This window comes from Pan paniscus, chromosome 4 (genome assembly GCF_029289425.2).
Source record: "Pan paniscus chromosome 4, NHGRI_mPanPan1-v2.0_pri, whole genome shotgun sequence".
NCBI lineage: Eukaryota > Metazoa > Chordata > Mammalia > Primates > Hominidae > Pan > Pan paniscus.
The window spans coordinates 96,049,943-96,062,805 of record NC_073253.2 but is presented as its reverse complement, the minus strand read 5'-3'; the positions used below and the strand labels follow the sequence as shown (position 1 = coordinate 96,062,805).

The 12,863-nt window shown below is 33.0% G+C and overlaps 1 protein-coding gene across 1 annotated transcript in view; it reads left to right on the top strand.

Annotated features, from left to right (window-relative positions):
* Positions 1–12,076, top strand: part of ST8SIA4 (ST8 alpha-N-acetyl-neuraminide alpha-2,8-sialyltransferase 4) — a 103,401-nt gene extending 91,325 nt beyond the window's left edge. The window contains 1 exon segment of the mRNA XM_003828328.6: positions 7,145–12,076. Coding sequence (XP_003828376.2) covers positions 7,145–7,427 — 283 coding nt within the window. The 3' untranslated portion in view covers positions 7,428–12,076.
* The last annotated feature ends 787 nt before the right edge of the window (positions 12,077–12,863 follow it).

Genomic DNA, 12,863 nt, shown 5'->3' with positions numbered 1-12,863 from the left:
TTGACAAATGCTAATATATCATTGAACTGTCTCCCGACACCCAGTGTCTGCTTTAAACATTCACCAACGTACCAATGTACAGCTTGTTGGCTGAGCAAAACTGGATAAGCTATTTTACTTCTTGAGCCACAACTGCATCCTCTAGGAAGTAGGGATGATAATATATTCTATTGCGTATATTGTAATATTTTATGAGGATCATGTGAAAGTGGTTTGAAACTATATGGAGTAAAATTATTAATATCACAATATTGAGAGTTACGTATTCACTAAATATGAGACAGTTGGCAAAACCAACATAATATAGGTAGATCTAGAATTTCTTAACTTTGTATCCATACTTGATGTGACAATGTGCATAGACAGATAAAAAGAAGAGGGGTGAAATTCAGAGCTAACGGCAAAGCCTTGTTTCTCTGATAGACGTCAGATAACATACATCGGTACTGAATAGAATTTAGTGATCATTGAGCATAAAGTAGTATCTCCATTCCTTTCTTCATGCCGTGAGTCCTTTATGCCTCTGATGAATTAAGCTTATAAAGTTTGATAAAGTATTGTCTGTATGTATACTATGAAGAGCTTCTGTAGAAAAGATTTTCTACTTTCTTTTTCTCAGCTACTTGACACAGACCTCTGAATACAAAGGGCACATAGAAAAAAAAATTAACAATTGACCTCTTAAAGTTACAGACTTCTACTTTCATTTTAATGATACTTCAAAATACCTTCAGAGGCATCATGCAATTCTGCATGGAAATTCTTACCCTTTGGTACAGTGTCATTGCCTTTGTCATTTGCAATGTGGTTAAGTAAAATATATAGTGAAAGTACAAAATTGTCTTCTGACTTCAAGCACTTTTGAGAGTGTACATGAGAAAAGTGGGTCCTTTATACTAGTCCTCTCTTATTTACCTTTGAAAAAATTCCCAAAAAGCTTCACACATAGAAAAAAAACCACTATTGATACTGGCCTGTTAATCACCATAACACCATACAGATCATTATTTATTTTTTCCACCAATTAACTCCATGTTGGAAATGATCCTAAGGACTTGCTATTCCAAGCCGAATGTTCTTAAGTAGCTAAAGAATACAATTTTTTAAAGTTAAAATTAAAATAGTTATAGCCAGATATATGTGAGCTTAAATCTTGGTCCTGTCACCTACAATTTCTGTGACCTTCAACTGATTATTTATCCTTTCTTTCCCATCACTACCAAGCCTCAGTGTCCTCATCTATGACGTAACATCTGCTCACAGGTTTTTGGTGAGGATTAAATGAAAAAGCACCATATATAGAGCTCTTTACACTGTCTCTGGCCCATTATATACTCTCAATAAATTATTCTTATTGCTACCTCTTAGTAATCGCTTATCTTTTTATCCCTAGGTTTACTCTTAGCTTGCCAAATCATGTTAAATATGCCTGTCTGTCCCTTTATTTACACGCATTAGAAGAAGATTTAAGATCTATCACTTATTGTCTGTCTGGCATACTATAAGGATTACTTCATGGCAGAGTGAATTATTCTCAGTAAGTTCAGTGCTGGAAGTTCCACTTTTATTTAAGAAATTTACTATCATCCCTGCTTTATCTGACAAACACAAGCCACTCATAATCTTAAAAGGTATCATGAACTGTACCAAAATAATTTCAAAACAGAATTAACTTGTTTGTGCTTTATGTAATATACTGTAGACTAGAATACAATGAAAGGACTATTTTAACAGTAGGGAAGAAAACAGCAGATATTCTATTTCAATATGTCCACGGATGACTGCTTTAAGTTTCATGTTATGTAGCTGACACACATATACTCCTCATAAGAATGAATGGACATATTGACAAATGTGAATGATGGAATCTCAAAAAACATACATTTATTTATTCCTCCATACTGTGATTTTTGATGGGAAAAATAATGTCATCATAAATGGTCTCTATTAGGTTTCTGGGGTGACTCTAGAGTTGAGAATGTGCAGATATGTCCTGCAAAGATTACTAATAGAAAGCCAATTATTTGGCCGGGCATGGTGGCTCATGCTGTAATCCTAGCACTTTGGGATGCAGAGGCAGGCGGATCACGAGATCAGGAGTTTGAGACCAGCCTGGCCAACATGGTGAAACCCAGTCTCTACCAAAAATACAAAAAAAAAAAAAAATTAGCTGGGTGTTGTAGTGGGCGCCTGTAATCCCAGCTACTTGGGAGGCTTAAGCAGGAGAATAGTTTCAACCCGGGAGGCAGAGATTGCAGTGAGCCAAGATTGCGCCATTGCATTCCAGCCTGGGTGACACAGCGACAGAGTGAGACTCTGTCTCAAAAAAAAAAAAAAAAAGAAAGCCAATTATTTTATAATATCTCAAATTACTGCAGACTGGAAGAACCAAAAGACATTTTTTTAACCCTTGACATAGTCTTCCAGTGGAATGAAGCACAAATCTTAGTTACTGGAAGATAAATATGAGAGGAGAAATAGAGGAGACTCCTTAATTAAGAATATAAAGGTATATTTTGTTATACACTTCATCTCACATTCCAGATAGAAGAATTTCTGGGCTCATTAATGGAAACTTTGCTTATAATATAACATTAAATTACAACTGTTGGCACAGTGAGATTCGATCCTTGATATTCAAATTCTTCAAGAAATTGTCACATTTGATTTTTGGAAGAAGAATAACATTTTAAGAGAAAAAACTATCATTATTAGGTTGGTATAAAATTAATTGCAGTTTTTGTCATTACTTTCAATAGCAAAAACTGCAGTTACTTTTGCACCAATGTAATACTTCTAAACTTTTAGACTTCTTTATTTAAATATAAACACAAACCAATATTCCTTGTTTGTCAATATATTGAATGTGAGCTCTCCTTAGTATCAACGTTGTTAAATATAACACTTTTGTTCCTAAAACTGTGGTTTCTTGAAATAATCAGGTATTTTGACTCATCGGGTGATTATTACCTGCTTTTATTATGAGATAAAATCTAAAATATTACAGGATTTAAAATCAATAAGCATTTATTAGGTACCTTCTTTTCTTCACAATGTGTTACAACCTGAAGGAAGGAAAGGGAACAAAATGGTGAGGAGGAAGGAGACAAGGAATAAGAGTGTTTCACACAATTTCACGGAGAGAGAAGATTTGAAACTGCAATCGAATTTTATAGAGGAAACCCCAAAGCCATAGAATTAAATGTTTGTTTCAGAATTAAGGAAACATGTCCATTGAGGTTAAACGACGTTACCACAATTGTCCAGCCAATAAGTAGTCACAGAAGGTTCCAAGAGAGAAGTGGGATTTGTGAGTGGGACTGAAGAATGATTGTTTTGGGATATGTTGAGAGCCAAGTAGTATTGCTTATTATATGTCAAGCTTTATGTTCTTTTACCTTTACTGTCTCTTTTACAGCATTACAACCTTTCATGTTAAATATTGTTAACTGGGCTCCAAGGAAGTGAAGCAGCTTTCTCAAGTACTTATAAACATATCACAGATTCAAAGCTGTGTCTTCTGACTATAAATATAGCCTTCTATAGCACACTGATTTAGTGGGTAGAGACATTCCAAATTTTCAGTTTGTTTGAAGTAAGAAATTGAACTAATATGTTGGAGCAAGAGTATATAAGACACCTCACTTAGCCAAAACAGAGCTTTCATGCTCTGTTTTGTATGTGAGAGAGTAGTGAGATCTACAGAGGCAATCAAATTTATTAAAAAGTTATAAATGTTCTATTTACACATAAAGTCCAGAGTGAATGTTTCATACAACAGAAGAAAGTATAATAATAAAACAAAAGGGAAGGAAAGAAGGAAGAAAGGAGGGAAGGAAGGAAAGAAGGAAGAAAGGAAGGATGAAAGGAAATTAATAATATTAAAAATAAAACATAGCCTCTCTGATGAAAAATAATTTGTATATGTCTATGTGTGAATGTAACATATATTAAGATCCAAATCAGCCAGAGAAGCAAAAGGATGTTGCATGTTATAGCAGTAATTATCCTTATGTGGATGGATTATAGGTAATGTTTTTCTTAGATTTTTTTTCCTTCAAATTTTCTACAAGGAGCTTACATGGATTTGGTAACTCAAAAAAATTAATTTACATAGAAAGAAATACATGTATACAAACTAAATTATTGTTTGAATTTAAAATTTTGCTAAATTTTAAACCATAACATGTACAGTTGGGATAAAAGCTGGAACATGTTATACTGAAACAGTGTGAATATTCCATTATTTTATCAATGCATTATTTTCAATTTAATATTTTTCCTAATGAGGATGAAACACAAGTTAATATTCTATTTTTGATAGACTCCATAAAAATTTGCAGTTTTCAAATATCAAATTGTGTATAGGTAGATATATTCAGGTATGGATTTCAAAATTGTAGTCTGGGCTGTAGCTTTTGATGCTGATAAATATTATCTAACCAATTATGCTGACAGAATTAAAAAGAAGATCTATTCTTGTCCTTTTCACATGTGGAATTTGTTACTGGTTTAATACTGAATTGCAATAATTTAGATTGGCCTATACAATTTCAAACACAACATTAGGTTGATAATAAACACAAAATACAGTCTTATTGACTGTATTTGATCAGTTCTGTGTTTTTAAATTTTTAGAAAGTTATTACTTATTGCCTGACTTAGTGACCTGATTTAAGGTATTTTTCAACTTATCTGTTACATATTGATGCCATTTATTAAGGTGTATCTTTCTGTGACACTTTTTGGAAATCAATAGGATAAGTGGCATTTATTTTGTGTTGTTTCTTCAAAAATGTCCTGAAATATTGACGGTATATTTTTCTTTGAAATTATTCAAACTGTTGCAAATCAAATATCACAAAATTTATTTTTCTGTTAGCATTTCTAAAGCTAAATTAATTCAGTATTTTAACTGCATAGATTAATTTATTTAGAGCAAGACCACAAAAAGTTTTTAAAGTCACTCTACTCATTATTTTCAAATAAGATGCTTTGCAATCACAGTTTCATTTTCAAGACACTTCAGTGATATTCTATTTGTGGTGTCTCATAAGATGTCCTGTATCAAAAAATTTGGAGTGATTTCACGTCTCTGACACCATTTTAAAGCCAATAATTTTGCCTTCAGCATTTCTAACGTTGTAGTTACTTATTTGTATTGCATGTAGAAATTGCTTTGGTATTTGTCAATGAGGAACCATAGTTACATGAACCTCGAGGAAACCTCTCCAGAATTAGGAAATGGAAAGCATTTGTTGATAGTAAGAAGTCTGGAGTTTCATACAAGTAATATAGCAGCATTTTTCTCACTTTAGAAATAATTCAGCATGACCTTCATACTGCCAAATTGTTCCTAATCATTGACTTTGCCTAATGGAAATACTCTTTTCTTTTTGACTGATTTTGAATTTGCTTGGCTTACTTTAAAAATTTATAAATAGATAGATTTTTTTTTAACTAACCAACTCTATCACCTAACCTCTGCAACCATACATATTCACAATACTTTCACATAAAGCACATTCACAATACTTTCTTATAATCATTATTTCATGTTAAAAAACACTTGTTTTCTCAGAGCCCAGAGAGCTTCAGGCCACATCATAATTTCTTCAAAGCCTTCAAAGAAGTTTGACTATGCTCCTTGCATAGAATCACTGTCTATGGTTTCTTCATTGTGTTTATAGTGTATAAGTTATGGTTTTGCTCATTCAGTTACTTTGAGTTATGAGAAAATTCCTAGATGTTCTTCTCTGAAAATTTCTTATAAAATCGTCTTTACTGAGAACAGATGTTCTCAAGACAATTGTGATAATAAAGAGTTCATAACACATTTCATACAGCTCAAAATATTTAGCCCATGGCCTTCACTAAATGAGAAAAAATAGAATATGTGTGAGGCCAATCCTGATTCAGAGAAGGGAGAAAATGAAAGACAAAATATAGAATTATGATGGCTAGGTATATTTTCCCTGTTTTGGATGTTTCCAGTGAAGTTTGAAAGTATAAATTTATTTAAGGAAATGAAGTAACATATCACTTTAAGTTTTTTTCATACTCAGTACTCTAGATGTATTTTATCTCCCCTGGAAAGTTTTATAAAAGTTTTAGAGAAAAAGAAAATAATATGTGAAATCTAAAGCAAGCTTATTAAATACAGCAACAAACAGGATCTAACATAATATTCCCCTTACGTTTGGATGGCAGAGCACATATCTCTCCAAATAGAAGACGATAGAAAAACAAAATAATTTTTAAACTTATTAAGTTTTTGTGTTTATCATTGGACAACTTTGAAAGTAAGAGAAAAATCCACACTCTTTCAGCTGTTTTCAAAAAAAATCATTGTCCTTAAGGAAATGAATATGCCAAGAAATATTGGAAGTCTCCTTCCTTCCAGAGATGTGAGTTTGCGTGCTTTTCACACCAATGTTTGACAGCAGTGATGGATTTAAACATTTTGAAGGACTTTATTGCCTATAAAGTACTTATCAGCATTGAAATATATTTTATCTGTCTAACAAAATGTTAAATTGCATAACTGGAAAACTATCAATTATTCTACAACTTTTTTTTATTGTTGTTCTTATGTGAGTGGAAGTGAGGCTTCTAATTTGCTTTAGTAAATTGTGACTTGGAAAATTGGAACTGAATAAATCAGTTGATATAATGTAGATAAAGCATTTATTTCTTTGGATTTTTAATTGCAATATCTTACATTTTGAAAATCTATAGGCATAGTTTCAAACTTTTTTTTCTGGGAGGATTACTTAATCTCTACCCAATTACCATGACTTCTGCAGTTGTATTTAATCCTTTTTGAGAAGATTTTACTCTGCATGTTATATAAATGTTTGCTATTATTCATTTCAAAAGTGAGATTCTAGAGTAATATTCACCCACATTCCAGGTCCCTTGGGTATTTATATGACCTCAAGAATAAGAAAGAAAATAAAGGATAAAGAAGAAATAAAATAAAAGCATCAAATTTTCTAAATGCTTAAAAATATTTCTTCAGTAATTCTTTAAAATATTATCATAAAGATACCTTTTAAGTTTTCTGCATTATATACTTGCTATAGGATATGCTCTATGTTTCTCTAAATTCTTCTCTTCTTGATTTTGTTTTTTGTTTTTCCAGTTACTGGCTGACCAACAAAGTTCCTATCAAAAGACCCAGCACAGGTCTTCTCATGTATACACTTGCCACAAGATTCTGTGATGAAATTCACCTGTATGGATTCTGGCCCTTCCCTAAGGATTTAAATGGAAAAGCGGTCAAATATCATTATTATGATGACTTAAAATATAGGTACTTTTCCAATGCAAGCCCTCACAGAATGCCATTAGAATTCAAAACATTAAATGTGCTACATAATAGAGGAGCTCTAAAACTGACAACAGGAAAGTGTGTAAAGCAATAAAGCACATTTTGAAACAAACAATATGCACTTCTTTTCTGAAGATGCTTCCGAAGATTTGAAAATAGGATCCAAAACACGGCTGGGTTTCAGCATCCACCAATGAACTGAAAGGTGAATAAAGGACGTTCATGAGAAATCGACTACCAGCTGATGAAACACCTGCAAAGTGCTCTAAAAATTAAATATTTTGACTTTAAGGGTCCTAGTAAGTGCCACTTCCACTAAGAATACAGTTTGAATGTATAATCAGTAGTGTTTACAAGATCCAACAGTGCACTCATCATTAGTTAACAAAGCAAATATGTTCATCACTGTCAGGCTGCCCACAGCAAAACCAAGCACATTAGAAGAGGAACCCCAGGAACGCAACTCAGACCTTGGGAAATTAAACCATCCTTGTCAGCAGAAGCCAAGATGGAAGCAGTTTGAGCAATGAAATCCGTAAGATTAAACAACTCAAGTAAATGCCTTCAGTCAGGACTCTAAGTCTGATCATGAATTTTATGTTTTAATTTATGTTTTTTTTGTCTTCTGGAATCTCTTTTGGTTTGGATATTGGGATGCTTAGAAATCCTTTCTGAGATGCATATGAGTGAGGAAATAAACTTTAAGTAATTATTTTTAAAGTTCTTATACTTTTTAAAAGCTATCACACAAAGACTTTTTTTTTTTTTTTTTTTTTTGTCTCGCTCTGTTGCCCAGGCTGGAGTGCAGTGGTGCGATCTCAGCTCACTGCAAGCTCCGCCTCCCAAGTTCACTCCGTTCTCCTGCCTCAGCCTCCGGAGTAGCTGGGACTGCAGGCGCCTGCCACCACGCCTGGCTAATTTTTTGTATTTTTAGTGGAGACGGAGTTTCACCGTGTTAGCCAGGATGGTCTCAATCTCCTGACCTCGTGATCCACCCGCCTCGGCCTCCCAAAGTGCTGGGATTACAGGCGTGAGCCACCGTGCCTGGCCGACATTTTTAAAAAAGTTTTATTTTGCACGGCTCTAAACCTCCATGTTATTTTCCAGTGGTGTAGAAGGTACCAGCTAAAGTGAACCACTATGTAATATTAGGCCATTCTAAAGGAAAGAAGTTCCATGTCATCAGAGATGGTAAAATAGGCAGGGAAAAAAAAATCTTTGGTACCAAAGATTACACTTGTGTTTCTACACAGCAAACCATTTTTCTTTCATGAAAATAATATATTATTAACATGAATATATTATTTTGCTATTAATGTGAAAGTTGTCTCTAAATATTTTTTAATTTTCAAACTCATACTTTATTTTCATTTGGAATGTTTTTCACACCTTTTGCATTACATAATAATTTTGTGGAAGCATTTTCCCTTTAGAATAAATATTAGATTGATATAGCTGAAATGTGACTTCCAGTTCTTTGATATTCCCCTTGTTATTCAAATAGAAATATGGAAATGCTTTATATATTACTGTTAAATTTCTTAGTGCAGAAATAACATTATTAATAGAGTATTGTTTTCAAAACAGAGATGATTAATTTCAAGAGGTTTAACAGTGAAATTGTGTCAATATTTTGCATTTAAAATGAATTTAATTGACCAATATTTTCTGTAGTTAAATTTAGTCACAATATCACATGTGTTCTTCAAGAAACACATGAAATTATTAATTAAGTGATTAAAAAATTTTTAATGTATAACAGAATTGACCAATAGGCCAGTTTTCTGGTAACTTATGATAGTAGATTGTTTCTTTAGAAACTGGGCAGAAGCACTGCATTCTCACTTGTACTTTGATTTCTTATTTCTTGGGCAGGCAATTTGAGGAAAGAAGAAATGGCATGGAGAATATATATGTTTTGTTTCTTAGGGAAAACAGTCTGAGAAATGAATAAAAAGCATGAAGTACGTGTGTGTGTGTGTTACCATGGAAAAGGATATTCACAGTAGTACAGTTCTCAATATTTTTAATTAGATGTCATATTTTTTTAATATAGTAAAACCTTGGGATATAGAATATTACATCTTTTGAGAATGTATGTGTCTCTAAGTAAGTAAAATCTAATGCGTATAGGAGACTGATAGCTAAAAATGAATGGAACATTAATGTACTTTTATAATTAAACCTCTTATCTATCAGAAATTGTAAGAGAATAGATACATGTTTTGAATGTAAAGTTGAAAAGTCTGGTTTACTTAACAAATTGAAAGTGATTTATAAAATCTAAATTTGGACTACTTGCAAATGATAAGCTATTCTAGTAGCCTTTAGTTTAAATCCAACAGAAATCTAGAAGTCACAAGCAAATATCTTAAAGGTAAAATCCATCTGGGCACTCATTTAAAGTATATCTTAAAAAAGCAGCAGCAAGGTACCTTGCCATTTTTAGCATATTTTCTTCCTTTTTCTTTTTTCTTTTTTTTTTGAGATGGAGTCTCACTCTGTCACACAGGCTGGAATGCAGTGATGCCATCTCAGCTCACTGCAACCTCCACCTCCTGGGTTCAAGTGATTCTCGTTTCTCGGCCTCCCAAGTAGCTGGGGTTACAGGCGCCCACCACCACACTCGGCTGATTTTGTGTTTTTAGTAGAGACAAAGTTTCACCATGTTGGCCAGGCTGGTCTTGAACTTCCTGACCTCAGGTTATCCACCCACCTCAGCCTCCCAAAGTGCTGGGATTACAGGTGTGAGCCACTGCAGCCGGACCATTTTTAGTATATTTTCAATAAATACATTTAAACAATGTTAAGGCCACAGCACACATATCTCAGCCATTCATTGTTCTGTGCATTGATGTTTATCTCATAGATGCATTGAGTAGTGCCTTTTTAGCTTTTTCACATTACTTTGTCACCATATCCTTTGTGTTCTCTAAATACATTGCCCACTTCCAAAAATGTTCAGCATGAAAAAAAGGGCTTCAGTGTCGATTGAGATTGCTTTTGTTCATCTCAGGGATTTCAATAGTCAAGAATGAATTCAGTTAAAGGTATTTAGGGTTCAAAGAAGACAAACTGTACAAGCCCATTTCATTCCTTGTTGTATACCTTTCCATCTGCCCTCCCATTTTAACTGTCTACTGTGGCCTTTTTATGGGAACAGAGCAAGATCAATGAAGGCTAATGGCAAGAATAAGAAAAAGAGTTGAGATTTAACCAATAGCGGAGCATAAAGGATCATGACAAAATCAAATTATAAAAGCATACTTGAAATAGGTGGAGCTTTTTCTTTTGAAAATATATATTCACAATTTTAATATTTTAATTTATTTTTTACTATTTAACCCTGTACTTGGCAATGCTCAGGCAGCTGACTGTGAAATATTCTTGTCCTTTACAGAACATGGTTGTTATTGTGCTGTTGACATGAATAGACCATGGAAACATTTTCGTCATTATTATTCAGCCTGTGCTGTAGTTAATGTTAAGTTGCTGAAATAAAAAGTGAGCAAGTAATAGATTTTCTGGGCAAATCTAATGATTCAGCCCACAGGACTGTTGAAACTACTGCGGAAGTTTTTCTATCTGAAAGAAGGTGCTGGGCATTCAAATGTCTTCATGTATTGTATATCATATGAATTGTGTATCAATTACTAATGGGAATTTCTACATATATGCTTACAAAAGCAATTTATTTAAGTAATGCTAGGGGTAGTGTACATACCAATTAGTTATTCAGCTACTATACAGAAAAAGGATGAACAAATTAATTTATTTCTAATTGAGCCAGTTAGACATAATGCATATAACGTGATATTTGGTTCATGAAAGAGTTGTTTTCATGTGGTTATTGTAGGGAGTATATATAATTGTGGAAGGGGTATGGGAAGAGTTGTGTATAGTTAGTTGTTATCTCTACAAGTTTGAAAGTTTTCCCATCAAACATTATCAATATACCAATGTTTTAAAAATTGAGTGAGGGTTATTATTTGTATTTGATGAAAGAAAATCCAAATAAAGCCCACCTAGAAATAGATATTTTATTATATATGTGCTATAGATATACCTATATAGTACAAATAGACATGTGTGATGCATATATACAATGTTATATATGTGTATATGTCTGTATACACACTGAGTCTGTAATATGTATACACTAGATTTGTGTTATGCTAACATCTTCAGGGTCTGCACTGTGAACTCCCCTGGAGATAAGTAAGTTCACTTTAGAATAAAGAAGTTCTTTTGAGACTTCAGTTACTAACATGCTTTAAGAGGTATCTACTTTATAACTGAATTCTATGTCGTTCATACGTAGAGTTACAGTAAGGGTCTAGTATGTCCAAATCTTAAAAATAATAATAAAGAAGAAAAGTAAAGCCTTCAAGCTAGCAATGTATTCAAATTACAGTTTTCAGATTGTGGCTCCAGGCCTTGTGTTTCTCATTTAAGTAGCACCTTTTAATAAAAACTGTTTCTTTGTGTAGGCAAAAGCACAAGTGTTTCCAATGTAAATAGCAGGAAAAAAAAAGAGTTTACAGAGATAGCATTGCTGCACAGAATAATTGCTACTGAGTATTTCTTATAGAATTTGTGGAATTGAAAGATGAGGTTTATTCTGTCAAGTTCAAGTTCATTCTGTTCAACACTGTTTTCTTATTGTTTGTGTATAGCAACCGGGTATTATTGTTTTATCATTTGTAAAATTGTAAAATAAATTCATCCCTTTTTTTCACTGTTTCTCTTATCTCATATATCCAAGCCCTTGATTATACTTTGTATGTCAATGTTAGGTGATCATTTTTAACGAGCTTTGGCTTGTGCTTTGCTTTTCCACTCCCCTTAGCCCTAGTGGTTGGCAATTAGGCAAACCATTTATTTTTAAGTGTATACATGGGAATATGAGCAATGTCAAAAACCCCACGAATATTAGGAAATTCTTAACGATATTTTGTGTAGTACATTCTGTTTGCAGTTGAGGGAATAAAGTATTTCACAAGTGACAGTCATTTATATCCATTTTATACTCCCACTGACTAATGTTAGTGGGTTGTTTTAGCTACAATGACTTCATACACACTGCACATTCTATGACAGATTTTTGATTTAGTATTTTGACTGCTATTTGATCCACTTAATACTGTTTGTGATTTGCCTTCCAGAGATGATTCTGAAAAACTACATGCTTAAATCTTCTTCCATGGCTTTTTATAACTTGCAAGTCTGTTTTCAGACTCTGTATTGATTTCTGCAGAAATGTTTAACTGTAATTTTAAGAAGCCACTGTAGCATTCTGCAATTTTGAAACATTTACTGGAGACCACCAATGAAGCACTGACAATAACTAATACATATAGATGTTATTTATATTTGCATAATTACCTTTTTTTCAAAGATTCATATACAACAGGTTATTCTTAGCTACTTTGGGGGGTATAATCAGATCTCATCATGTGGAACTCCATTTTTGATGTTATGGAAGAGCTTTCAGGATTGTAATACGAGTTTTGATGCCTGAAGCAATTTT